We start from the raw sequence: 25746 nt of genomic DNA, 5'->3' as shown, positions 1-25746 counted from the left end.
GGATTATAGTTTGTGACATTAACCACTTATATTGGGTATCTAGTATTGTGCTTTAGCATTAAGCAGTCTTTTTCTTTTTTGTTAAGATATAATTGAATATTAAGCACTCTTTTTTTAAAAAACATATTTTTATTGATTTCAGAGAAGAAGGGAGAGGGAGAGAGATAGAAACATCAATGATGAGAGAGAATCATTGATGGGCTGCCTCCTGCACGCCCCCTACTGGGGATTGAGCCCACAAACTGGGCTTATGCCCTTGACCGGAATCGAACCTGGGACCCTTCAGTCCACAGGCCGATGCTCCACTGAGCCAAACCAACTAGGGTGAATATTAAGTACTCTTAAGTGTTTGACAAAACATCTAAATATTTTTAATGCCAGTTATCTGTTGTGTTTGTTTCTTGGAGAGAAGCACATAGAAAATAAGTCATTTGGGTGCTCTGGCTTTAATTAATTTTAAATAGACAGTATTCAGGGACCTGAAATAAAGGTTTGTTCTACTTAAAAACATAATAAATGAGAACAATGAGTTTTTCTTTAAATGTTTAATTACACATTCTTTAGAAAAATAAGTTAAGTAGCTTTTCCTTAGGGTAAAATTTTTCCTTTAGACATGGTAAATGTCTATGATAGTTAAAAATGGCCAAAGACCTGTTTTCAAAAGATTAAAATATTATTAAAATTAATAGTTATAGTAGAAAGTGATTCTCATAGAACCCATTTTTGGTTGACTAATATATTTCCTTTTCTTTATCCTCTTTGGTTTGGGGTTGGGGAGAGAGTGATGGTGCACTCTTTATTCCTTCATTGTACTCATCTGCCTCATTGACACCATTTGAGGAAATGCATTTTATCTGATTTATTAGAAACTATTTAGGAAGGAGCCTCTTAATGCTTCAGAAGTACACATTGCTTCTTGAAAGGCTTTTTCATGTGAAGTTGGTTGGGTAAGACAACTGGAACAACCAGTTAAGCTCATTCCTTCTGTGCTTATTATTTAAAGCTCCTAGTTTTAACCTCTGGTTCAGTCCCATCTTACTAGATTTAAGTGGCTTTTGTTTTGTTTTGTTTTTCATGCAGGTTCTGCTCATTAATCACCACGAGTGTGGATCTGAAGAAGAGTTTATTACCTCTCTTTTTTTGAGTATGTTTAACTTCAGATACACACAACGTAGCCTCTCCTTCCCTATTAGATTCTTAGAAGGTAGTTATGTTTTTACAGTCTCCTTCTTGTGACTTTGATAGTTGTGACCAATAAGAATAAACACTTATTCCTTACATGTTGGGCTACTGCATGCAAATCAGTTCATTTAAAACCTCCTGGAGGTCTTTGGCATGCTAGACATAAAACCATGAGTGTGTGTTTGTGGAGGTAACCATGTTCCAAAGAAATTTGAGTTTCTTTCTTTTATCAAGAAACTAGGAGAGTTATCTTTTAGGTTTTGGGAATCATTGACTTTTAAGGGGCTTGCTTTTGGTGTGTGATTTTCAAAATTAATTAAATGGGAAATGATAAATTAAAAATAGCCTTGTGGTATCTCTGTGTGAGTAGTATAAAGATATTAGCTTGCATTGTACCTATTGTATGCTTAACAAAATTGCTGATTTATCTTGTCATTAGTTAAACATTAATAAGCATATAATTTTTTCATGTTTGCAATTTTTAGACACATTGATATTTTTTCTTGTACATGAATATGATGAATGAAATGTACATAAAATTTCTTCTTCTTTTGTTTTAATCTAGGGCTGGAAAAAAGAAAGGATTTTGGCTGAATATCCTGATGGCAGGATAATAATGGTTCTTCCTGAAGACCCAAAGTATGCCCTGAAAAAGGTAAATTTCTAGTGAAATTTCTTGTAGAATGGCTAAAATAATTTTGCAGCTAATTTTAAGAGAATAACACATTCTAGCATAGCACATTTAAACCCCAATTCTGAAAACAAGAAATCAGCATTTAAGGAATAAAACTCAACTAAAAAATCATGGTTAAACTGTAGTGTGTCCAGCACATGTGAACTGAATTTTCAGTGACTTGATTACTATTCTATATTATCAGTAATTTGAGTGATGGTACAGAAAGCATGTTAGTTAATTAATAATGCCTCACAAATTTTAAGAATCAGGATTAAAATTGAAATTTGAATCATAATTTAGAAAACAAAATTAATAAATGTGAATTTTCATTCTGAGAATAGATTTCTAAATAAAAACTTATCACAGAGGGAATCTAATAGTAGGTTTTAGTAATCCTGAAATTAAGCATGAGCTAGTCATATGTTAAGAGAAAAAGAACAGCCGAAACCGGTTTGGCTCAGTGGATAGAGCGTCGGCCTGCGGACTGAAGGGTCCCAGGTTCGATTCCGGTCAGGGGCATGTACCTGGGTTGCGGGCACATCCCCGGTGGGAGATGTGCAGGAGGCAGCTGATCGATGTTTCTCTCTCATCGATGTTTCTAACTCTCTACCTCTCTCCCTTCCTCTCTGTAAAAAATCAATAAAATATATTTAAAAAAAACAAAAACCAAAAAAACAAAACAAGATACATTTGATCTGGTAAATACAGAGTGGGCCAAAAGTAGGTTTATAGTTGTGAGTATGGGAAACACAGAGTTTATTCTTGTATTATTACTTATCATTGTATTTTCTGTATGAGCAACTATAAATCTACTTTTACCAACCTTGTATAATATAGCAAACTTAATCCTCATATCTAGTGTGAGCCAAGTTTTAGTGCAACTTAGAATTCTATATTTTAAGGGTTCGAAGAAATGAACCAGAGAAATAATGAAATCTGGAACCATTTCATTATATAGAATATCTTACAAGTCAGGGAACAATAGGGTAAACTTATTTTAAGTAATATGTTAATTATATTTCAAATAATATGTTCAACATGTTTTTCTTCAGTCTCCAGAAATTTCCTCATAATGTAAAGCAATGAGTCCAGGCATTTATTTGAAAAGCTTAATTACACTAGACTGTGTCCAGAATTTCTAGAAATAAAAGGAAAATAATATACTTTTTTTAAGATTAACAATGGGACCTCTTTAAATTTAGGAATACTTCACCTAAAAAGGAGATTAAGGAAAATACTTTGAACCTATTATTTGAAAATTTAGCTGACATTCTACTTAAAGTTTATCCTGTGGTTCCTGACTTTTCAGGTAACACTGTATATATGACTGGACAATCCCAGATGCTCAAATAAACTTCCATTTTACCACTGCCTAACAAGTATAGACTAGCATTTAGAATGACATGTAAATATGCCACCTGTCTTTGAAACATTGATCCTTGCATAAAAACAAATACTTGTTGAATTAATGTTGGATTAATGATTGACTTAATGAAAATCAAATTATGGAAATTTTGGAATTCCAACTATGATCATTTAGAAACACACAGTGGGAACTTTGCTAAACAATCATATATGGTATCCAGACTTTTCTTATTAGTAAGACTCCTCAGTAAATGCTAATTTCCTCTTTAGTTTCTCAGGGCAAAATCTTAACCTACAGTTCAGCATGTTACTAGTTAATAACCCATAATAGGCTAAAAATTAAAATCTAGGGTATTGTGAGTCATTTACCTTTAGGAATCAAATCAGGAGTTGTGAGATACTGTTCCAGGAATAGGAGTTGGGTTTTCATCATTAATCATTAAATAAGGGATGTATTATATGGTATTCTGTAACTCAGAGATGTGAATATTTAACCCTCTTAGGGGTTATTTGCATTTTAAATTTAGTAGCACAAATCCATGTTTAGTGGACTGAATATTTGCAGATTATTTTGTAACTGGAAAAGATACTAATTTTTAAGTGCCTACAAAAATCTGGACTTTGAGTTCCTACAAAGGTTTGAGCTTATCATTGACTTTGACCACAGTTCTAGGAGGTAAACTAAAGGAAGCACAGTTTGATGCCATATTAATATTAGGGGTTCAAATCCCTGCTCCTTGATTTTCTAGATGTTCAGTATCTGATATGGGAAAGTTGCTTAATTTTAATTTTATTGCTTCCATAAGTAAAGTGAGGAACCATAGACCTCTAAGAGATGTTGGATTTAAGTGAGATAATATTCATAACTTTGCATAATGTCTGGCCTATAAATGGTTAATGAGTAAATGTGTTTCTTTTCTCTGTGCCCACTTCATTTTACTGATGAGAGTACTAGTTAAGGCTTGGAAAGGAAAGTGGCTTTCCTGGCTAACATTCCAGTGAAGTTCTCTCTGTGATGCTTCTTAATGGGAAGCCTTAATGTTTTCATTGCCTATTATAGGACCTCTCATTTTTCTTGTTCCCTAAACTGGGCTTAGCATCACTCTGCAGTTTTCCCCCTCATTTTGTAAGTTGGTCCACAGGGTTTGAAAAACAGTTGTTGGTAGCACAGTCATTCAAAAGAACTCATTAGAGCAGTGGTTCTCAACCTTCCTAATGCTGCGACCCTTTAATACAGTTCCTCATGTTATGGTGACCCCCAACCATAAAATTATTTTCGTTGCTACTTCATAACTGTAATTTTGCTACTGTTATGAATCGTAATGTAAATATCTGATATGCAGGATGTATTTTCATGTTACAAATTGAACATAATTAAAGCATAGTGATTAATCACAAAAACAATATGTAATTATATATTCAATATGTGTTTTCCGATGGTCTTAGGCAACCCCTGTGAAAGGGTCATTCGACTCCCAAAGGGGTCATGACCTACAAGTTGAGAACCGCTGCATTAGAGGATGTCCTCAGAATGATATACTCAACTTATTGACTTGAAATTGTATATTTTTACATATATACAATGCTTTCATTATTTTTTTTTTAAATACTGTTCTTTACTTGACAGGTTGACGAAATTAGAGAGATGGTTGATAATGATTTAGGTTTCCAGCAGGCTCCACTAATGTGCTATTCCAGAACTAAAACTCTTCTCTTTATTTCTAATGATAAGAAAGTAGTTGGCTGTCTAATTGCAGAACATATCCAATGGGTAAGTGATTTTTAGAGTGTTCATATATAGTTTGACATTTAAAGAGTTTATTATAATCTTGAATAACATAATCCTAGTAAATTTATGAACATTTAATGTAAGGAAGAGTGTGAATGCAAAATTTCTGTGTGTAATTCTTTACAACAATAGAGCTGTATTTTCAGTGGATATTAGTTTCTCAAGTATGTAAGATAAAAATTGTATAAATCAAAAATACTTTTAAATTTTATTTAGGAAGTTTCCATGTTGGATACTAATGTAATGTCTGTACCAATTAGTCCCTTCTGTATTGGAATAAAGAGTTGGAAAACTATAGCTCTAGGTCAAAATCCAGTCTGTTTTTGTAAATAAACTTTTATGGTAACATAGCCATGCCCATTTACTTACATATTGTCTGTGGTTTCTTTCACACTACAAAGATTGAGTTAAATAGTTGCAAGAGAGACCAGATGGCCTTTTATAAAAAGTTGCCCACCTCCAAAATAGGTCACTACTTCTTTGGTTGAAATCTAGATGATGAGTTGGCTTGCATTTAGAATCTAAATTGTACAAAAACACAAGCAGTAGAATCAGTAAAAGGAATATGTTCACATTATGAGAGTTAAGTAGTAACAGACTAACTTAAGAAAACAAAAGATCCCGAACTCTCCTTAATCATGCTCACTTTGAGGCATACCCCATTTGAAATTTGTCTCTTTTTAGCTGAGTTCTTTTTTTTTTTTTTATATATTTTATTGACTCTTCACAGAGAGGAAGGGAGAGGGATAGCTAGAAACATCGATGAGAGAGAAGCATCGACCAGCCGCCTCCTGCACACCCCCCACCGGGAATGTGCCCGCAACCAAGGCAAATGCCCCCGACCGGAACCGAACCCGGGACCCCCCAGTCCCCAGGCCGACGCTCTATCCAGTGAGCCAAACCGGCCAGGGCATCTTTTTAGCTGAGTTCTTACTGATGAATTAAATACTTAATGAATTTGACTTCTATTCAGTTGGTATCTTTTAGGTTGCTTGCAAAGGTGTACTTCATCAAGAAATTTTCTAATAAGTGTGTGAGTTAATTTCTGTACGTGAAGCTATTTTTTCAAAAAAAATTCAGCCTGAAATTGTGTAGTTTTATGAATCTTGCTGTTTATAATAACAAAATTGATTTCAATCAATAGCTGATAGAGGAGTTTGGGAATATTAATTTTATATAAAATGACTAACTCATGAAAGCTTGCCATGTTGAAATTGAGTTAATTTTACATTGTGCAAAACCCTTGTGTTTTTTTCTATCTTACCTAGTTCTAAAATGACTTGTAGTAGAAGTGTTTAGACTAGAAGATAGATATGTAATGCTTGCTTTTTGTGTTGTTGTTGTTAATTCTTAATTGTATTGTCTAATTATTTTAAGTTTAATACTAGACTGGTGGAGAAGATGTATGTTTTTAAAGCACTTTGTTTTTTTTTAAGAAAGAGATGAGTGTGTGGGGAAAAGTACTTTTCTAAATCCTTGATTACTCTGCCATCCCTATTCCTAGTTCCCACATAGCCGTGAACCCTAGAACTATGGCAGCAATCACAAAAACCATTGTTATGACTGCTGAGTTCTTAAGATGTACTTTTGCTGGTCCTTAGGATGTGGGAGGTAGAGAAAACTAGCATTCAGTTCCTATTGTGTCAACCCTGATGACAAGGTGCTTTGTATGTATTACCTTATTCAGTTTCTCAACAATTCTCAGAAAGAAATGGATATTTCCAATTTATAGGTAACGAACTCAAGCTTAATGAAGTAAGTAACTTCCTCTCTTGGTTATGTAACTAGTAAGTGAATTAGAACAGAATGTAGATCCAGATCTATTTCCTAAAATGAATGTGAAACCATAAATAGTCTCCATAAGTTTGTTAAGAAACAAGACAAATGTAGTGACCTCCTCACTAAGGTTAGTACTAGATAATTGCTAAGTAATATTCTTACTTGAAAATTTTTTCCAATTTTGATACCTATAGGGCTACAGAGTTATAGAAGAAAAACTGCCAGTGACCAGGTCAGAAGAAGAAAAAGTCAGATTTGAAAGACAAAAAGCCTGGTGCTGCTCAACATTGCCAGAGCCTGCAATCTGTGGGATCAGTCGAATATGGGTATTCAGCATGATGCGTAGGAAGAAAATTGCTTCTCGCATGATTGAATGTCTAAGGTAATTTGAATGTAATCCTTCACATTCTTTTTAGTACTTTAGATAAACTTGCCTTAACTTAATAATATTATTTATAAATTATCTAAGCCTTTTATTCATTTTTCTTGTGCTTTTATCACTTGATTTTTAATCAAAGGTATTGAGGAAAAGACTCAGATGAATTGCATGTTTTGGTTTTTTGTTCTTTAAAGAACCTTTGCTAAAAGATTAATGGAAAAGGTTAAAATTAGTCATGCAAATGAGGTTTTTAGTTCAAGTTCTTGTTTTTGTTTATTCATAGAATCCATATCAATAGATATCTACTATCTATTGATACAGTTTTCAAAATAATTCATCATTTTTTGTTTTTTTTAAAATATATTTTATTTATTTTTTACAGAGAGGAAGGGAGAGGGATAGAGAGTTAGAAACATCGATGACAGAGAAACATCAATCAGCTGCCTCCTGCACACCTCCTACTGGGGATGTGCCTGCAACCAAGGTACATGCCCTTGACCGGAATCGAACCTGGGACCCTTCAGTCCGCAGGCCGACGCTCCATCCACTGAGCCAAACCGGCCAGGGCATCCATCATTGTTTTAAATGAGATTCTAAGGCTCTGAAATCTTAGCGCCTTTATGTGTTTCTTTTCTCCCCCTTATTTTATTACTGAGTCATGATTCAGAAGGGCTCAGATCTATCCACCCTTTTCATGACAAGAGGCAGGTCTGTTTTTAGCTCTTTCAGAACTAAATCTAGAAAATGCAGCTGACTAAATAATAGTCTTAAATAAGGGTATTGCTCCTTCTTTAAACCTTGTAAAACTTTTTATAACAATCATAAGATTGTTCTAGTTTATAAAAACATAAAACAGTATAGCCATTGTATTTGTTCTGTGATAGTGAGATTGACACAATAAGCTTCCTATTAAAGCACATAGAATTTTTACTTTTTTCATTTATTGATCATTCTTGTTTCTGGATTATTCATTGCAAATATATAGAAATACAATTAATTTTTTAAAATATTGATATTGTGTCCTATAAAATTGCGGACCTCATTTTTAATTAGACTCTAGTACATTGTTTTGAATAGTAGAGGTATGTGCAGAGATAGCCTTACCTTGTTTCTAATCTTGGGGGAGCAATTTTCACTCTTCCACCATTAACATTTGGTGTTCCTTGCTGTTCTTTTTCAGTTTGAGAAAATTCCTTCTACTCAGGGTTGTTGAATATTTCTATCATGAAAAAGGGTTGGGTAAATGTTTTAAAAACCATTGTTGCTTTCATAAATTTTTTTTACCTCACATTATTATAATTTAGATGAATAGTTATTTTCAACATTTTTGGCATATACATTACCTAAAAAGTCTACTCAAACTGTATTTGACAGGTTTTTCTAATTTTAATGATTCCTAACCCTATTAATAATTATTTTACCCTTCCACTTCCCCACCCCTCTTATTTTTAATAGGAGTAACTTTATATATGGCTCATATTTGAGTAAAGAAGAAATTGCTTTCTCAGATCCCACGCCTGATGGAAAACTGTTCGCAACACAGTACTGTGGCACTGGTCAATTTCTGGTATATAATTTTATTAATGGACAAAATAGCACCTAAAACAAAATCTTGCCTACAGTACCAGAAGACATCTATTGAAGAGTGGATTGGTTGCTGACTTTAACCAGGAACTAGGGCCATTTTTGTTACAATGAACTCAGGACTGGCAACAGCCATGAGGTTGTTCCATTTTCATAAAATTGGAAACAATGCAGTAATAGCTTATTATTGTTTTGTTTTTTAAAGAAGATATTTTATTATCTTTTACAGAAATTTATGATTAATGTATTTTATCTATAGTTATTTAGACATGTTTACATGCAGCAGATACTTGTTCATAGTGGACTGAAAACTAATGCAAGGACTATGGTCTCAGTGATAAGTATATTTTGAAGTTCTTAATATGGAAATATACCAGTGTAGTTTGGTACTGTATTTTTTTTAATATATTGATCTGCTGATACCAGTTACAATTTTAAAGATTGTATTTTCACAGAGCGGAAACCAGTGTTTTTAAGCTATTATTCAAGAAGGGTATAATATTAAGTGTTTAGGAATTCAAAGCTAATTTTTTAAGGGCCTGACATATACTTTGAAGGAATCTCCACTAAAAAGCAAAGCTCCAAATAAGCAGAAGGAATTTGGAATATTGAGCTTTTCCTTCCATTTCTCTCTTTCCTGCTCTTGAGGGCAGAAAGAAGTGGAAGGTTGTAAAGAATTGAGTCTCCTTCTTGGAGACATATAAATGACTAGAATTAGTAAGGTACCTTCTAAAGTTTATTATCCTTTTATTCTGATTTTACTTCTTAAATGGCAACTGGGCACACTTAGGCTGTTAACAGAACTCCAAAGAGATTTATAAAAACCCATGAAATAGTTGCAAGCTAAATATTAATGACTTGGTATCTGCTTGTTATTCCTCAGAAATACTACACTGAGTATATACCCTAATTACTGGACTTCATTTTGATACTTGTCAATCCTTCATAGTGCCCTCTACTTTTAAAGGGTTTATATGTTGAAAACTGCTGTGGCCTTTTATGACTTGTATATAATGTAGGATAAAATAATAAAATACTTGATAGCTTTTTCTAAGTAATAAATGAGTGGTGTGTTGTCATTTGTGCTTTTTCAGGGAGTTTAAGTTTGATATCTTAAAAAATGATGAAAACGCTGGCTCCTTAAAAGATTAGTTTTCACCAGTTTGCCAAAAGATCAGCATGTCAGTAATAGCTCCTCTGAACTTTAATAAAAGGCAAATCCTGACATGAGAAGATAAAGAGCCACAGCCCAAGAATGAAGCACCATAGTGATTTAATATAGATTATTTTTATGAGCTGAAATTATATCTCCATTAAAGAATGGCTAAAAGTTTGGGCCTTAAGATTAACAGTCAGGCGTACATTTTATCTCTCAATAGATATATGCTTTTTAAATTTAGAGAGTGGTTAAGGCCCTATACTTGTTAGGGGTGTAATGATAAGGCAGTTTAAGTATTTTCCTCTAACTCATCATGATGGTCTGACTTTTTTTTTTTTAATTTTTTTTCTTTGATTGCTTAAAGTATTACAAAGGGTATTACATATGTGTCCTTTTTACCCCCCCCTTTTTTTTCCCTCCCCCCCCCCCCCCGCCCTTGACAATCCCCTGGCCTCCCCTACCCCCCAGTGATGGTCTGACTTTTGATACTCCCTTTCCCTTTGGGTTGAGACTTTTGTAGTTATGCTTGGTCTTAATGCTTGCCTGACAGGGACCATAATTGTTTTAAAATAGGATGAAATTTTCAGGAATAGTGTAGCTGCTCTAGTAACTGTTAATCTCATAATCCAGATCCAGTTTCCATGCAAGCCATAGTATGCTTCTTTAGGGATACTAAATTTGGCAGTTTCAAGGAGACCTGGGGATAAAGAGGATATATTGATTGGTTTAAATGTTGTTATTAGGAAATCAGTTTATTTTCATGTTTATATTTTTGAAGATATCATCTCTCATATCTTTTATAATCTAGGTATTTCCTTAAGAATAGTATTAATAATATCTAACATTTGAGTTTTTGTTGTATGTCACTCCCTGTGTATGGTGCTGCATTATTTTAGTTATCATGACAACCTTATGAAGTAGAGTTTATAAATAAGGAATCTGGAACTTAGAAGGTAATGAAGAGACTACTAAAGGAGTCTGAGTAAAAAATTTTGAAACATTGAACTAAAGCTGTGTTGTATGGGATGAAGATGAGAGAAGATGGATAAACTCTGAGACAATACAGTGGAAGATTTGGTGCGAGTTGATAACTGACCAGAGAAGAATCATGGCAAAGGATCTAGGGTAATTGGGAATTTTGATTTGGGTAATTGAGTAGATGTATTGACTGAGAAAGGAATACTGGAGAATTATGTTGGGAGGATTGGATAGGAAGGATGAACTCAATTTTGGTAAAGATTTTAAGGTAGTTGAATATTTTCCAAGTGGCGATAACCTACCTAATAAAGCGGGAATATGCTAATTGACCCTCATGCCATCGCAAAGATAGCGGCGCCCATAGCCAATAAGGAGGGAATTTGCGAATTGACTGCCACGCCCTCAAAAATGGCAGTGCCCACAGCCAATAAGGAGGGAATATGCTAATTGACTGCCATGCCCTCAAAGATGGCGGTGCCCACAGCCACAAGATGGCCGACAAGGGAGGGCAGTTATGGGTGATCAGGCCAGCAGGGGAGGGCAGTTTGGGGCGACCGGGCCAGCAGGGGAGGGCAGTTGGGGAGACTAGGCCAGCAGGGGAGGGAAGTTTGGGGCAGCTGGGCCAGCAGGGGAGGGCAGTTGGGGGCGACCGGGCCGGCAGGGGAGGACAGTTACGGGTGATTGGGCTGGCAGGGGAGCAGTTAGGTGTCGATCAGGCTGGCAGGGGAGTGGTTAGGGGGTGATCAGGCTGGCAGGCAGAAGTGGTTAGGGGCAGTTAGGCAGGCAGGCAGGCAAGCGGTTGGGAGCCAGCAGTCCTGGATTGTGAGAGGGATGTTTGACTGCGGGCAGTTGGACATCCCCCGAGGGGTCCCAGATTGGAGAGGGTGCAGGCTGGGCTGAGGGACACCCCCCCCCCCAGTGCACAAATTTCGTGCACTGGGCCTCTAGTTTGGTATATAATTGGATATGTTGATCTAGAGTTTAGGAGATTAAGGGAATTTATGAATATAGTTATTTGAAGATTTAGAAGAGCTCACCACCCTGAGATTTATAAAATGAAAGGGTAGGAGAAAGTTGTGAGGAACATTATTACTTGAGATGGCATGCCCAAGAAGAGTAATTGAAACTTCGGAAGAGTCTCAAGAATAAAAAGAAGAGTCAACACTGTCACATCACAATTGAAGGCTGAAGAGTGACCTTAGAAAAAGAAGAGGGATCTACAGAGTGGTGGAGGCAGTATTGGACACGGAGTATTGGACAGAGTAAGTATGTACTAGCAGTCACAGTTAAACTTCAAAGGAGGTTGATTCTACAATTGCTGCTTATAAAGGGGCTTTTAAATTTTGCTGCCATTGAAAAGTTTTTCATTATAAAAATGACTAGTATATAGACATTATAGGAACCGCAGGTATAGACAGGAACTATTTGATTTTATTTGGGGTATGCTCTGGTCTGCATGGCCATGCAATGATTTTATTTTGTTTGAATTATGTCACTATTTTGCCAGTTCATAATATAAAATAGTGAACTTGGTGTATCTACTAAAGGCATGACCTTCCTTTTTCTTTCTTATATAACTTGTTCCATCTTTTGTCATGGTCACTGAAGTAAATACTAAGGAAAATACAGTGTGAATGGCTTTGTCCTTAGCCTCACCTTCCTGGAATCACCTTTAGTGAGGGCTTTTCAATGAAGCGAGGGTTTCAGTGTTAACAGCAATATTATCTTAGACCTAGAGGAAATTTAAGGGCCAATTACAGTGACTAAAGAGACTTCCAAGAAATGTTTGTCCCTGGATGTTGTTCTAGGTCTAGGTAGCCGAATAGGAAGGTATGACAGTTTCACAGCTTTTAGTCTTTCCAAGGCAACTGTTTTGGAATATGTAGTGGAACACTGGCAATTTCTATTTGCTCTTGAATTTGTCATCATACTTGTATTTATTGCCCCTGCTAAGGTAATGGGAGCCTTTGGCCTAGGAGACTGTTTTCATGGTTCTATATAAAAGTCTATTTTAACAGTCTATAGAACTAACTGAAAGGCATTATTCTGGAATAGCAGTTACTCTCCTAATTTGGTAAAATTAGTTCGAGTTTAGAAATAAATTGGGAGATTAACATCTTATGTCATATTACACAGTTCTTGCAAACCATTCTGCCTCAACGAAGGACAGCAAAGTGAGTACAGTTGTCATCTATAAATAAAAGATTGGGGATATGTGTACAATGACTATTTCTAACATCTCTTGAATAATCATTTATAGATATGTCTTCCATAATTATGTGGAACTCTGCAAATGGACATCGTTGTGGATAGTTATTTAACACTTTGATGGACTGTTATGCCAGGATAGTAGAATCTTAAGAGTCATCCAACCTGTGATATATGGACTTCCAGCCTTTCTTGGACACTGTCAGAGTCAGGAAGCTCATTCCATTTATGAATATATCAGAAAGTTAAAGAAGACAAACTTATTTTGGGTGTGAGAGAATTTTAATACCAAATTAAATGGAAGGACAAGAACATACTGTAGACACAACTTAAGACAATTTAAAATCATAAACAAAATGTGAGGTAGACTAGTGAAATTCACCAAATTTTGGTTAAGAAAATTTTACAGTAATAAAGTTAACACAGGTGCCTCCTTTTCTAAAAAAAAACAACAACAAAAACATTTGCATAAATTACAGCCAAAAAAAACCTGAATACAACAATTCTAATTTTACTTTACATTCAGTATTAACCTGTGTGAACTGTCATAGTTCAACAGGTCCATAGGTTAATTATTATGGAGGCCTAGAGAACACATTCATACCACAATGTTTCTAAGGAATGGCAAGGCTTGAAGCTGAACACACCAAGGTATGTATTAACAAATCATGGTGTCCTGTGCTTGTGCAATTTTATCCTTAAAGGAGAAGGACCTAACATTCTCTAAAGAATTATACTGTTAAGGTGATTTTAAAAGATTTAAACCTTAGTAAGAAAGACATTGAAAAGAATAGGCAGATCAATTTGAACTATCATTGGGGTGATGGTCTTTTGACTTTATTCTGGTATTTCCTTCCACAGGGTTAAATAGTATTTAAGAGATTATAATCACTTGATTTTTCAGAGTGCAGCCTTAACTAATACAGAGTACCTGCATTTAATTAACTACTTTAAAAATGTTCTTCAGACTATGAAGCCATAAAGCCAGAAGAAAACCTGAGAAGCCATCTGCCCCAGCCAGGTACAACTATTTTAGAATTATTTCAAGTATTTTATTTGCCCTATATAGTAATATAATTGGAATATTGCACAAACAGTGGGTTTCTTGATATCGTCTGCATTAGGCCCTTTCAACCAAACAGGAACATTTGAAATACATTCATATCTAAATCAACCTACTTCAAAACGTACCTTTGCCAAAAATTCTGTTATACTAAAATTAGGGAGTATTTTTAAAGCATACATAAGGCAGATCAGACCCTCTTTTAAGGACAATTAAAAATGGGGTTTAAAAGAATTGTTCATTCAAAATATATTTAAAGCATCTTAAGTAACTATATTAAAACCAAGGATCTGCAAACCATTTTCAGGTTAGTATATTCCATCTTACTAGCTGTAAACTCCTTGTTATCACAAGCTAATAAAACTGGTCAATTAACACTATTTGTTCTAAGTAAATGCAGGCTTAGTAGACCCCCTTTCAGTAGTTTCAGGCCATAAATAAGATAATTCAAGTAAAAATGGCCATGTTAAGTGGGGATAAAGTGGTACATACGGGCTAATGAGAAAAATGTCAAGAAGTTGTGGGATGAGAATTGGAGTAATTTAAGAGTAAACTTCCAATAGATTTAGTTCTAGAACATTTTTTAAAAATCTGTTTTTAATTTTAAAATAATGGCGAGAAATTTATAGAAACTTATGCCTCCTACTATTGATACTGAACAAACCCTTCCCTTGCTGATTTTAATGAGTCAAAGACTTTTTAATGGAATCTTCCTTACTCCTTACAAAAGAATCTACTGAACGACAGTTCTGCCTCTATGAGCTCATTTCCCTTTTCATCAATTTCTGTGTAGTTGTCCGTATAGGCAGATAAAATGTTCATTAAATGTATCTTTTATTTATTCATTTTTATTATTATTAAGGTATTACATATGTGTCCTTATCCCTAAGTGTATCTTTTAAAGGAAGCTTTGCTTGAGTCTCTGAAAAGAAACAAACTAGTTCCACTCCATACAGAGCCATTGCCTGACATGTAACTTTGCTGGTGTCAACTGCTTAATTACAACCAAGCAGGGTGGGCGTGTGGTGACTGCCAAAAGTTCCTTAATTGGCTCAACTACTGAATCAGGTTTCTTCTTATACAAGATTAATCACTGTTCCATATTCTCATAGACATGGTGTGCTTAGAGACTGGAAACATTTTTAAAGAATGGAAAAAGCAAAGTAATTTAAGCAAGGAGAAGCTGCTATATACACAGTGCCTGCTCTGCATTTACTGATTTGTTTGTTCAGTTTAAATAGTAAACTTTAAACTCCTGTGGAAATTTTGCCAAAAGTTTCAATACATATAAGATTATAAATCTTAAACTAACACTGCACAGAGAAAGACAAAGCTACTTCTTTTTTTAAATACAAATATCTTCTACATTCTATCATTTCAGACCCCTGAGTAATACTGTACCAAAGTACAGATCTGAAGAGAAACTGAGGGTTCAGGCCTCAAACGTTAATCTTCAATTAATTCCACACCAATGGTGTCTCACGTAACACATTCAGGCTAGCTAATGCTGAGAGTCAGCTTTACCCCTAACAAGGTGTAGTAGAAAACACAATGCAAACTCCATGTTCGTTCTCCAAAGTATATCCTCCTCAGGCTCCGCGGGCAGACCACGTCTTAAGTAATTGCATAACTGCCTAAGGTGGAGTTAACCTGAATGTAAGGTCCTGAAATGGAACTGAAAGAGAGTAATGCCCCCAAAGATTTGGGGCATTCTTTGGAGAACAGACAAATATGTTGCACTTTGCTCCACAGTGATTGTACTTTAAAGGAAAAAAACCCCAAATAATTGTTTCTGCCCCACTCCCCCTAGGCATCCCTTTGCTATTTTTGGTCTCTTCAAAAGTTCATACATGACGTCCAGTAAGAAAATACAGGGGCTTGTCTTCACTACTGTTAGCAGTTTGAAATTCATCCCGGAGGCGGAACTGCCACTCATCCTCTAGTTCTAAGCGGACAATTGTCTGGCGTAAGGAGCTTCTGTCTTGGCAAATGACACACAGGGTAGCACCTTTGGGGAAAAAAAGAGCAGAAGTGCATTTTAGGCTCAGGAATTGATAAGGAACTTTACCACCTCTCTACAATGTATCCCGTAAGTCAGTGGTTCTCAACCTTCTGGCCCTTAAAATACAGTTCCTCATGTAGTGACCCAACCATGAAATTATTTTCATTGCTACTTCATAACTGTAATGTTGCTACTGTTATGAATTGTAATGTAAATATCTGATATGCAGGATGGTCTTAGGCGACCCCTGTGAAAGGGTCCTATGACTGCCAAAGGGGTCGTGACCCACAGGTTGAGAACCGCTGCCCTAAGTGAACACATCTGAGAACCAACATATTAGGTAAGTAACCCATCATTTAAATTTATTGTTTATTTTGAATAAGTAGTATTACAGATTCAAAAGTCTGAAGGAGTGTAAAGTGAAAAATCTCCCAATTATACCCTCCCTTCCCCCTGTGGTAACCAGTGTTAAAACCAATGCTATAATGTTTCTCATGTGTTACTCTCAAGTAGGATTTCTCAACCTTAGCTCTATAGGACTGGATTATTCTTGGTTGTGGGGCTGCTCAGTTCTTTTGTTTTTTGTGTTTTTTTTTTTAATAGAACATGATTATATTTAATACACAAGTTTGATACAACCAAAAAGTAAAACACCAGAGTAAAATAGTAATAAAAACCATGGTATTTCATTTGCAGTGCATGAGAAATGGTTAACATCTTTAGTTATAAACAGGCTTTTAAAAACCAATAACAGAGACAATATAATGCAAGGAAACTGGAAAAAATAAAATGAAGTAATACAAGTGATGATTAAGCATATACAATGATTTTGCTGAGCAGCGATGAAGAATAATTTCTCTGCAGTATCACAGTGAGCAGAGTAAAGACACTGATACCTAATATTCTTCAGTTTTGAAAAGTGTACAGTTTGAACTCTCAGAAACACTGCGAGGCAGATTAATGAGAAGGATCTATAATTAGGAGAAAAGCTAGTTTTTAATCTACATATAAATTGAGTATTTTTAACCAGAGCAGTTCCAATTAATTGGAATTATTTCAACAAGTTAGTTGAATAAATTCAGTAGGAATGATATAAAAGCATGTTTAATGCAGAGAAAATGTGTGGCCAGTGTAAGCGCTTAAAACACTATTTGCCTATCAATGTATCAGCACAACCCAGAAGCGTACACACAAACTCTATTAGTAACAGATGATAGCGTAGGGAGTACAGTCAGTTGTACTGTGATCTGTATATATGGGGTCTGCTGGGTACCAGAAATACTGAGGGGACATTTTACTTTGCAGTATACCTGAAACTAGTACAAAATAATATTGAATGTAATCTAATTGAAAAGTAAAAATTATATAAAATGGGGGAGGGTAAAATTAAAAGGAAAACAAAGGTACATAAATAACTACATACTTAAATTTCTATGTCGCCCAGAATCTAAAAAAAGATTTTTTTTAAATACATTTTGATTTTTTACAGAGAGGAAGGGAGAGGGATAGAGAGTTAGAAACATCGATGAGAGAGAAACATTGATCAACTGCCTCCTGCACACCACCTACTGGGGATGTGCCCGCAGCCAAAGTACATGCCCTTGACCGGAATCGAACCTGGGACCCTTCAGTCCGCAGGCCGACGTTCTATCCACTGAGCCAAACTAGTTAGGGCTAAAAAAAGATTATTTTTAATGAATAGATTTTAAATCTACTCTGTGATAATAAGTAAAATCAGAAATATATGGGAGCCCTGGAGGCCTCACAATGGCACGTCCTGGATTTCGGTATTAACGTCTCCAGCTTTCCATCTCCTGGATTCAGTCCAACAGCAACAAGGACAACAGTCAACATGCCTGCTTACAGTTCTCTCCATGCCACCCTTTAGGTCACCTTGGATATGAGCTTTCTCACTCTTGTGTTGCTTGGCAGGGAGTGTCCATGGCCATGCCCAGCAGGCATTTCTGAGCCTTTCTAAAAACTGGGTGTTTCAGATGGTGGCAGAAGCAATGGCACACGTCCTGTTCCATCATCACATGCATATCACCAGGGAGGCTCCTCTGTTCTTGTAGGATGTCTAGGAACATCCCTGGCTTCTACCTACTATATTGCCAGCAGCAGCAGTGTGACAATCTAAATATCTCCAGATGTTGTCAAATGTCCCCTGCAAGGCAGTCACCCCCCACTACTGCTCCAGATGTGTGGTTTTTTTTTGTGTGTGTGTATAATTACCTAATTTCACCTATACTCATAAAGTGGTAATATGCTGTACACAGTATTCTGAACCTTACTTTTTTCACTGACCTCAGAGGTCATCTTGTCAGGATTATTCGTGATGCCTGATTTACAGTTTGTTCTTAGGCAAATCTAACTAACTCTTTGTATAGTGCATAGTTGTCATAACTCAGTAACCTGATTTTTATTAAAATTAGGTTATATGAGAAGCATTACTTCTCTTCTTGCATCGATTCCTTCCTAAAATTAATAGTGGCGAAACATTTAATGTCACAAATCTGGCTATTCATCTAGTATTCATCTTAGTATATCAAGACTTGATTCCTCAGTTGAAACCAAGATACTCAATTTACTGGCAAAAAATGACTGTTAAAGTGCTTTTTAAAATATATTTTTCACCTTTGTATTTTGCCCAATGGGAACCAATAGCATTCACAAGCAAAATACTAAATTTGATTTACCTTTTAGAAATTTAAATTTCTTAAGAAGATCAGCACCTACAAAAGAGTCACAGAGGTACAAGAGGAGTCCACTGAAAAACACCCCTTCACAGTTGACATTGCTGGAGTGGGGTCTGGAGCTGATGTAGCATATGGCCACCTGGAATGATCAAGCAGAAGGAGCATGGGCATTTCAGAAGCAAAATGTCTGCACTTTACCTGAATGAGTCAGTATCTTCCTCTTTAGCTGTCTGTTTCAGGATAAGGGAAAAGGTTTTTTTGTGTGTGTGTGTGTGTGTGTTTTATTGAAACTTAAATGAGTTGGTTATTTAAGCTTTGCACCTCTTCTATTTAGTGTACCAAGGTTTAACATATTTAAAGCTTCTAGTTTATTTCTCATAATCAGAGATGGTTATGAAAGAATTAGTAGTAAGGAACAAAATAAGCCCCTCTATCTAAGAGTGTTTATAAAATAAAAAAGCCGCCTTCCACAGAAAGGCATACTGAGGAAAGATAAAATGTTTAGATCACCTTATTAGAGAGAGTAAACATTTTTAATCAGCTTTTCATGTAGATAGACTTAAATTTTCAATTGGCTAGAAGCTTCAAACTGCATGAATTAAATTTTTAGGTATGTATGGCTTCCATGTAACCACAGAAATTACAGGTAAGTGAATGAGATAGTTGGAGGACTTTGAGAAGGATGGAATGACTAAAAATGTGGGCCAGACTGCTTGGGTTCGAGTACTGGTTCCTTGAGTAGTTGTGTGACTCTGAGCAGTCTCCTTCATTTCACCATATTTCATCTTCCTGTAGAGATGATAGTAGTATCTGATTCATAGGACTATTTTGTGAATTAATATAAACAGTAAGTATTCAGTGAGTGTTAGCTGCTGTTAGTAGTAGTGGTATTGGGATTTTGTCCGACATCTAAAGCCCTGGATCTTGGGATGGAAGAGTTGGGAAACCTGGGCTAGACATGTAACTTATGTTGGTACCATGAAAGTGTGGTATCTGATGTAAGGCTCCTTCTACTTATAAAATTCAATAATTCATGTCCAACCCACAGACTTGTGAGAATGTAAAATATTTACAGTTAAATTTTAAAAATCAGTTCTTTTTTTAAAAAATGTTTTTATTTATTTCAGAGAGGAAGAGAGAGGGAGAGATAGAAACATCAATGATGAGAGAGAATCATTGATTGGCTGCTTCCTGCACACCCTCTACTGAGGGGATTGAGCCTGCAACCCAGGCATACGCCCTTGACCGGAATCGAACCTGCGCCCCTTCAGTCCGCAGGCTGACGCTCTATCCACTGAGCCAAGCCGGCTAGGGCCAAAAATCAGTTTTCAAAATTAAATATAATTGGTTTCAGTCTTTAGAGATTGTCAACACATGCAAAGAAAAAAAGGCAAGAAGAAATGTAGTATACCAAAATGTTATTGTTCCTATTACAAGTGATTTCATTTTCTAATTTATACCTTTATTTTTTAAATTCTTTACAAGGACGATATGTTCTTGAATAGAATAAAATAGAATATTTAAAAACAGTACTGATGCCGAAACCGGTTTGGCTCAGTGGACAGAGCGTCGGCTTGCAGACTGAAAGGTCCCAAGTTCGATTCCGGTGAAGGGCATGTACCTGGGTTGCGGGCACATCCCCAGTAGGAGATGTGCAGGAGGCAGCTGATCGATGTTTCTCTCTCATCGATGTTTCTAATTATCTATCTCTCTCCCTTCCTCTCTGTAAAAAATCAATAAAATATATTTAAAAAAACAAAAAACAAACAAAAAAACAGTACTGATAATACCAACAGAAAGCTTAGTGGTAGGAGCTGTTTAAGTCTTGAAGGCTATTGGCTATCAGTGGTCAAGAAGCCTAAAGGTACAACTTGCAAATTTTTTTATAAAGTAAAACTGATGGAGAACTTGAGACAGAGAAGAGAATGACAAATAAGGAAATCATGGAAAAGAATGAAGTGCAAGAGTGGAAGTGACAACGATAAAGGTCTCCATGATACCTTATTGCTCAGCAATCATTGAGCTCCTCTTATGTGCCTACAATAGTGGGTAAGACATAGTGGTCCTCTGGCATGGGGAAAAATACCATCACATGATTAAAATATCTGATGAGTGGATTAAAAAACTGGTATATCTACCCAATGGAATACTACACTGTTGTAAAAAAGAAAGAATTCTTACCATTTGCAACAGCATGGGTGGATCTGGAGAATATTATGCTAAGTGAAATAAGCCAGAGGAAGGTAAATATCACATGATATCATTCATTTGTGGAAAATAATGAACAACAAACTGATGGACAAAAATAGATCCAGAGAAGCATCGAACAGACCACCCAAACTCAGAGGGAAGGCCGGGGGGGGGGTGGGGGTGGTGGTGGTGGTGGTGGTGGTGGTGGTGGCAGGCGGGGGGTAAGAGATCAACCAAAGGGCTTGTATGCATGCATATAAGCATAACCAATGGACACAGGCAGTAGGGGGGTGAGGGCATGTGCTGGGGGTATGAGTGGCTAGGGAGAAGTTAATGGGGAACAAAGAAGACATGTAATATTTTAAACCAGTGGTCGCCAACCAGTGGTCCATGAGGTCTGAAAGGCTGGCAACCGCTGGTTTAAGGAAACCTTTGGAGCAGCGGTTGCCAACTGGTGGTCTGTGAGGTCTGAAAGGTTGGTGACTACTGCTTTAAACAATAAAGAATTTTAAAATATCATCTGATACATGTGATTGAGGGGGAGCAAACAACTGTTTCTGCCCAGCTGAGGTAGTAGGCTTCTCAGCAGAGCTGACCTCAGAGCCAAACTTTGAGTGTTCACTGGCTTATTGTGGAGAGGTGAAATGTGTATGGGGAGGGATGACTACCATTGCACCTTGTGTAACCCTTTGCATAAATGAGTCTGTTACAGGTTCCTTTTTGTCTTTTTCAAATGGGAACTAAAATGGAAAACAAATGGATGGAAGTGGGTAAAGCATAGTACTAGCCCACTCCCCCTTTACCTCTGGTCCAATGTTAAGATAGCAATCAACAGCTAACACAGGACTCTTGAAGTTCCGGATGGCTTTGGGGAAGAGTTTGTATGAGGCGTGCTGAAGGAACTTCTCCAGAAGGAACTGCGCAGGGGCTGCCAGTAATGTGTGTTCACTGTCGGGAGCACAGACATACTGAAGGGGCAGGATGGGTGCTAAGCTCTCTGACACCTGAAACAAGAACCGAGATTATCATGGAAAATGTGTTTGTCAGTGGATGAAATAGGCAAGGAAACTGCATTGCATCCTAGCAGTCCCCAAATAATAGTACAAGTGACAAGTGCTAGGCTCAAATGTAAGTCTGTCCTTGGGTTCTGAAAATGTTTTTCACTTACTACAGAACAGTACTGTCGTATCTAACAATTTACCCACAGCAAGAACAGGAGACAATGGAAAAGCAGGCTTCTTAGAAAGTTACTGCATTTAGCAAGTACATTGTGAGGACCAAAAGGAAGCCTATTATAGTGCTCTGGATGTGGATGGGATTTATCACAACTGAGAGAAAAAAAAAAAGCAAAGGTTTCTAAGCTTACTGGGGATCCATGTTATAAATGATTTAGATACCAGTATCTCTTAAACAGAAAAGGATAGCCCATGGAATTTGCAACCTTAACAGGTTTTGATCTGTTACTTTCTTTTTCTGTTTTTAATCATTTTTATTTTTCAATTACAGTTGAAATATATTAGTTTCAGGTATACACCCCAGTGATTAGACATTATATAACTTATTAAGTGATCATCCGAATACATCTTGTTACCCATATGACACCATACAGTTATTAGAATATTATTGACTATATTTCCTATGCTGTGCTTTACACTCCCATGACTATTCTGTAAAAACCAATTTGTACTTAGTCTGTTCACCTTTTTCACCCAACCCCCAACTCCCTCCCATCTGACGACCATCAAAATATACTCTGCATCTAAGTCTGTTTCTGTTCTGCTTCTTGAGTATATTGCTTGTGGATATCATGGGGTACAGGGGCTCTGGATCTGGGGACTCCTGGGAGGTGCAGGCCAAGGTCAGCTGCCTTTTGTGTTCTGGCTGGTGCCATCCGGTGTGAGCTACAAAGCAATCTTCAGATGGCTGCTACTTTTCCTGGGTTTGGAGGTACCCAGGTGGGGCTAAGCTGTGAACCAAGGCCAGCTGCTATTGCCAGGCCTGCGGCCACTTTGTGAGAGGTATAGGGCACCCTGAGGCCAGACACTGCTTGTTTGAGAGATTTTAGGCAAGTCTGAAGCATGAGCCAAGACAGGCCATTTGTTTGAAAAAAGTCAATGGAAATAGCTTGGGTGGGGTGGGATCTCTAGGAATCACCAGGGCAGGCAGAAAAACACTGAGCCAAGTTGATGGAGACTCAGATATGGCATCTGCCTGTCATCTCTGTGTGTGGGAGGTGGGGGAGGGAGGGGAGGTGTCTCAGAAAAGGAACAATGGCCTCTGCCAGCACTTTTATCTGGCAGAAAGCTGCAGTACTGCCCCCCCCCCCCCCCAGCTCTTATCCTAATGCCAAACAACTTAGTTCTTCCCTGTATATCCCTGTACCATTTTAGCTGCTGTCCCAGCACTGGTGCTCAGAGGAAGTGTGTGCAAGTAAGTCTATGTGTGGGCCCTTTGAGAGGAACTCCAGCAGCTCTTTGTCTTAGCCACAATTCCCACTGGTTTTTACCGCCAGAAGTTATGGGCACTTCTCTTCCTGGCATTGGAACCCTGGGCTGGGGGTCCTGGTGAGGGGCCAGGATCCTTTGCTCCTCACAGGGGACCTCCCCAGCCGAGAGATCCTTTCTGATTTTTGACCAGCCCATTCTGTGTCTGCTCCTACCAGTCTTCATGTGGCTTCTTCCTTAAATCCCTAGTTGTTGGACTTCTATTCAGCTAGATTTCTGGTGGATCTGAATGATGGTGGTTCTATAGTTGTAATTTTGATGCGGTTGTGGGAGAAGGTGAGTACCGCATTTTACCTATGCCACCATCTTGACTGGAAGTCTCTGGTCTTTTATTTTCTTGACAAGCATTTTGATTTACATTTCTCATGTATTACATAAAAAATACAGAATGTTAATTTTGAAACTGAATCCTTCACAAATCCTTGAAGGAGTTGTGAAGCCTTGAATATAAAGAGAAGTAATTTTATTGTATTTTCAAATGTTATGTCTGGCTGTAGATGAGTCCTCAGCAAGGGAAATGAGGACTGCAAGTGCAAATTTGGCATTAAGGACTCCTCACTTTCTAAGCACAAGTGGCAAGTGCTTAATGCCAGCACCTAATAACAAAGATATCAATTAAGAAATTGTTGTCTTCATTCCAATAGTAGAATCAAGCTTGCATACTTACCATGATCTTTGGTTTAATGATAAAGTCCCTTTGCCCTCCAACCTGAATGTATTTCTTCATGAGACTGAAGTTATTAAAACGACAGATGAGCAAGCCACTGCTGTTTGTTCTCAGGTTAAAGTCAACGTCTTCACAGAAATACCTAAATCATAATCACAATAGGTTTCTTTGGCTACCTGACACATCTCAATCATGATCATTACACACAAAGAAATAAATGTGTGGCAGACGTTAAGAGACAGCCTCAAACAGAATCAACCTTGCTTTCTTGTAGAGCGGGCCCTCTTAACACTTGCCTGTGTGAAGCCCCTGATTTGGGAATTACAGCCATTAAATAAAGGAGGAGTGAGGAGAGTTTGGTCCCAGACATTTTTTTGGGACCTTGGGCTCCTTGAACCGAACAAGACTGCACATTCTATATACTCTTGCAAGATGGGAGTGCATAGGTGCTCCAAGTTTTTAAATTCTGGCTGCAAATAGGATGAAGCATCTGTCAAATTTAAAACAAGTAAAATAGCTACAGAATATTCTAGTAGCTACAGGATTGGGGGTTGACATAAGAGGGACTTTACAGTCCCTGGCTTTTCTTTGTTTGGCCAGATCAGATTTTCCAGGATATGGACATAATTTATTCAGGAGGCAAGGCCAAGGTTAGCCTGCTCATTTTCACTTACTGGCTTTTCTACAGAATCCAGACCTCTGGTCTTACATTTGGAGAAAGTGATTACCTTCTGAGGTCAGAGGAAGAAGGAAGAATTAACCTTCAGTGGGCTTATGGGTCCACACACTGACTGGTGTTGATTCAACAGTTTGTCCCTGTTTCAGTTTTTGTTGAATAATGAGATCGCTGAAACATTTTCCAAGCATTTTATATTGTAACACCTGTTAAGGATTTGTGTCAGTTTGAAGGATGGTGAAGGGATACTTTGAGACTTGATTCTCCCCCTTTCTTCTTGTCCATGTAAAGAGATTCTCAGTTTTCAATTAAAGACAGAAATAGGAATAAAAAAACAGGCTAGAGCTGGGTAGAGACAATGACTAGGGTTACTTGTACCCAAGAGCCTGACTACCTGTTGAAGTCGTACTGCACATTCTGAGTCAGGTCTATGTTGAGGAGAATGAAATCGTGCACGTGGCACCTGGAGAACGGGACCTTCAGACTCTGGGAAGCCAGCTTGCTGCTCCATTTCTGTATACCCAGGATTGCATAGTGGATGATTTTTGGTGTTGCTTCAATGTGCTGTAAGACACTCTTCAAGGACACATTCTTACTGGAAACTCCTGCTTCCATGGGCTGGCTATGAAATGTAAAGTTAGTTTATATAAGTTATCAATAAATATTATTGAAAACAGGGTCATTTATGAAGGGCCAACACTACTATACAGTATTAATATCTGTAATATAATTAGCTCATTTACTTTCTCTTAGCCTGGAATGGAGGAAGGTGTCAAGCTGAGTTTTCATACTGCCAGACTGCTAATTTTAGGAAACTGCCTCTAGGGGGTGGGGTGCATCACTTTAAGA

At 37.1% G+C, this 25746-nt stretch overlaps 2 protein-coding genes across 8 annotated transcripts in view; one reads left to right on the top strand and one right to left on the bottom strand.

Moving 5' to 3' along the window:
* Positions 1-9816, top strand: part of ESCO1 (establishment of sister chromatid cohesion N-acetyltransferase 1) — a 37509-nt gene extending 27693 nt beyond the window's left edge. For 2 of the 7 annotated variants that reach the window (XM_036321680.1, XM_036321678.1), the window contains 4 exons: positions 1748-1837; positions 4851-4994; positions 6986-7173; positions 8626-9816. In XM_036321680.1, coding sequence (XP_036177573.1) covers positions 1748-1837; positions 4851-4994; positions 6986-7173; positions 8626-8773 — 570 coding nt within the window. In that variant the 3' untranslated portion in view covers positions 8774-9816. Of the gene's footprint in view, positions 1-1080; positions 1205-1747; positions 1838-4850; positions 4995-6985; positions 7174-8625 lie in introns of those variants that run through there. The other 5 variants (XR_004969888.1, XM_036321681.1, XR_004969887.1 and 2 more) reach the window with 5 other exon arrangements.
* Positions 9817-15971: 6155 nt separating this feature from the next.
* GREB1L (GREB1 like retinoic acid receptor coactivator) overlaps positions 15972-25746 on the bottom strand; it is a 235760-nt gene continuing 225985 nt past the window's right edge. The window contains exons 31-35 of the mRNA XM_036322498.1: positions 25292-25519; positions 24222-24363; positions 21854-22054; positions 18861-18999; positions 15972-16170 (exon numbers count right to left, since the gene is read on the bottom strand). Coding sequence (XP_036178391.1) covers positions 16007-16170; positions 18861-18999; positions 21854-22054; positions 24222-24363; positions 25292-25519 — 874 coding nt within the window. The 3' untranslated portion in view covers positions 15972-16006. The remainder of the gene's footprint in view (positions 16171-18860; positions 19000-21853; positions 22055-24221; positions 24364-25291; positions 25520-25746) is intronic.

Source organism: Myotis myotis, unplaced genomic scaffold, assembly GCF_014108235.1.
Source record: "Myotis myotis isolate mMyoMyo1 unplaced genomic scaffold, mMyoMyo1.p scaffold_m19_p_9, whole genome shotgun sequence".
Lineage (NCBI taxonomy): Eukaryota > Metazoa > Chordata > Mammalia > Chiroptera > Vespertilionidae > Myotis > Myotis myotis.
This window is presented reverse-complemented; position numbering and strand designations above follow the sequence as displayed.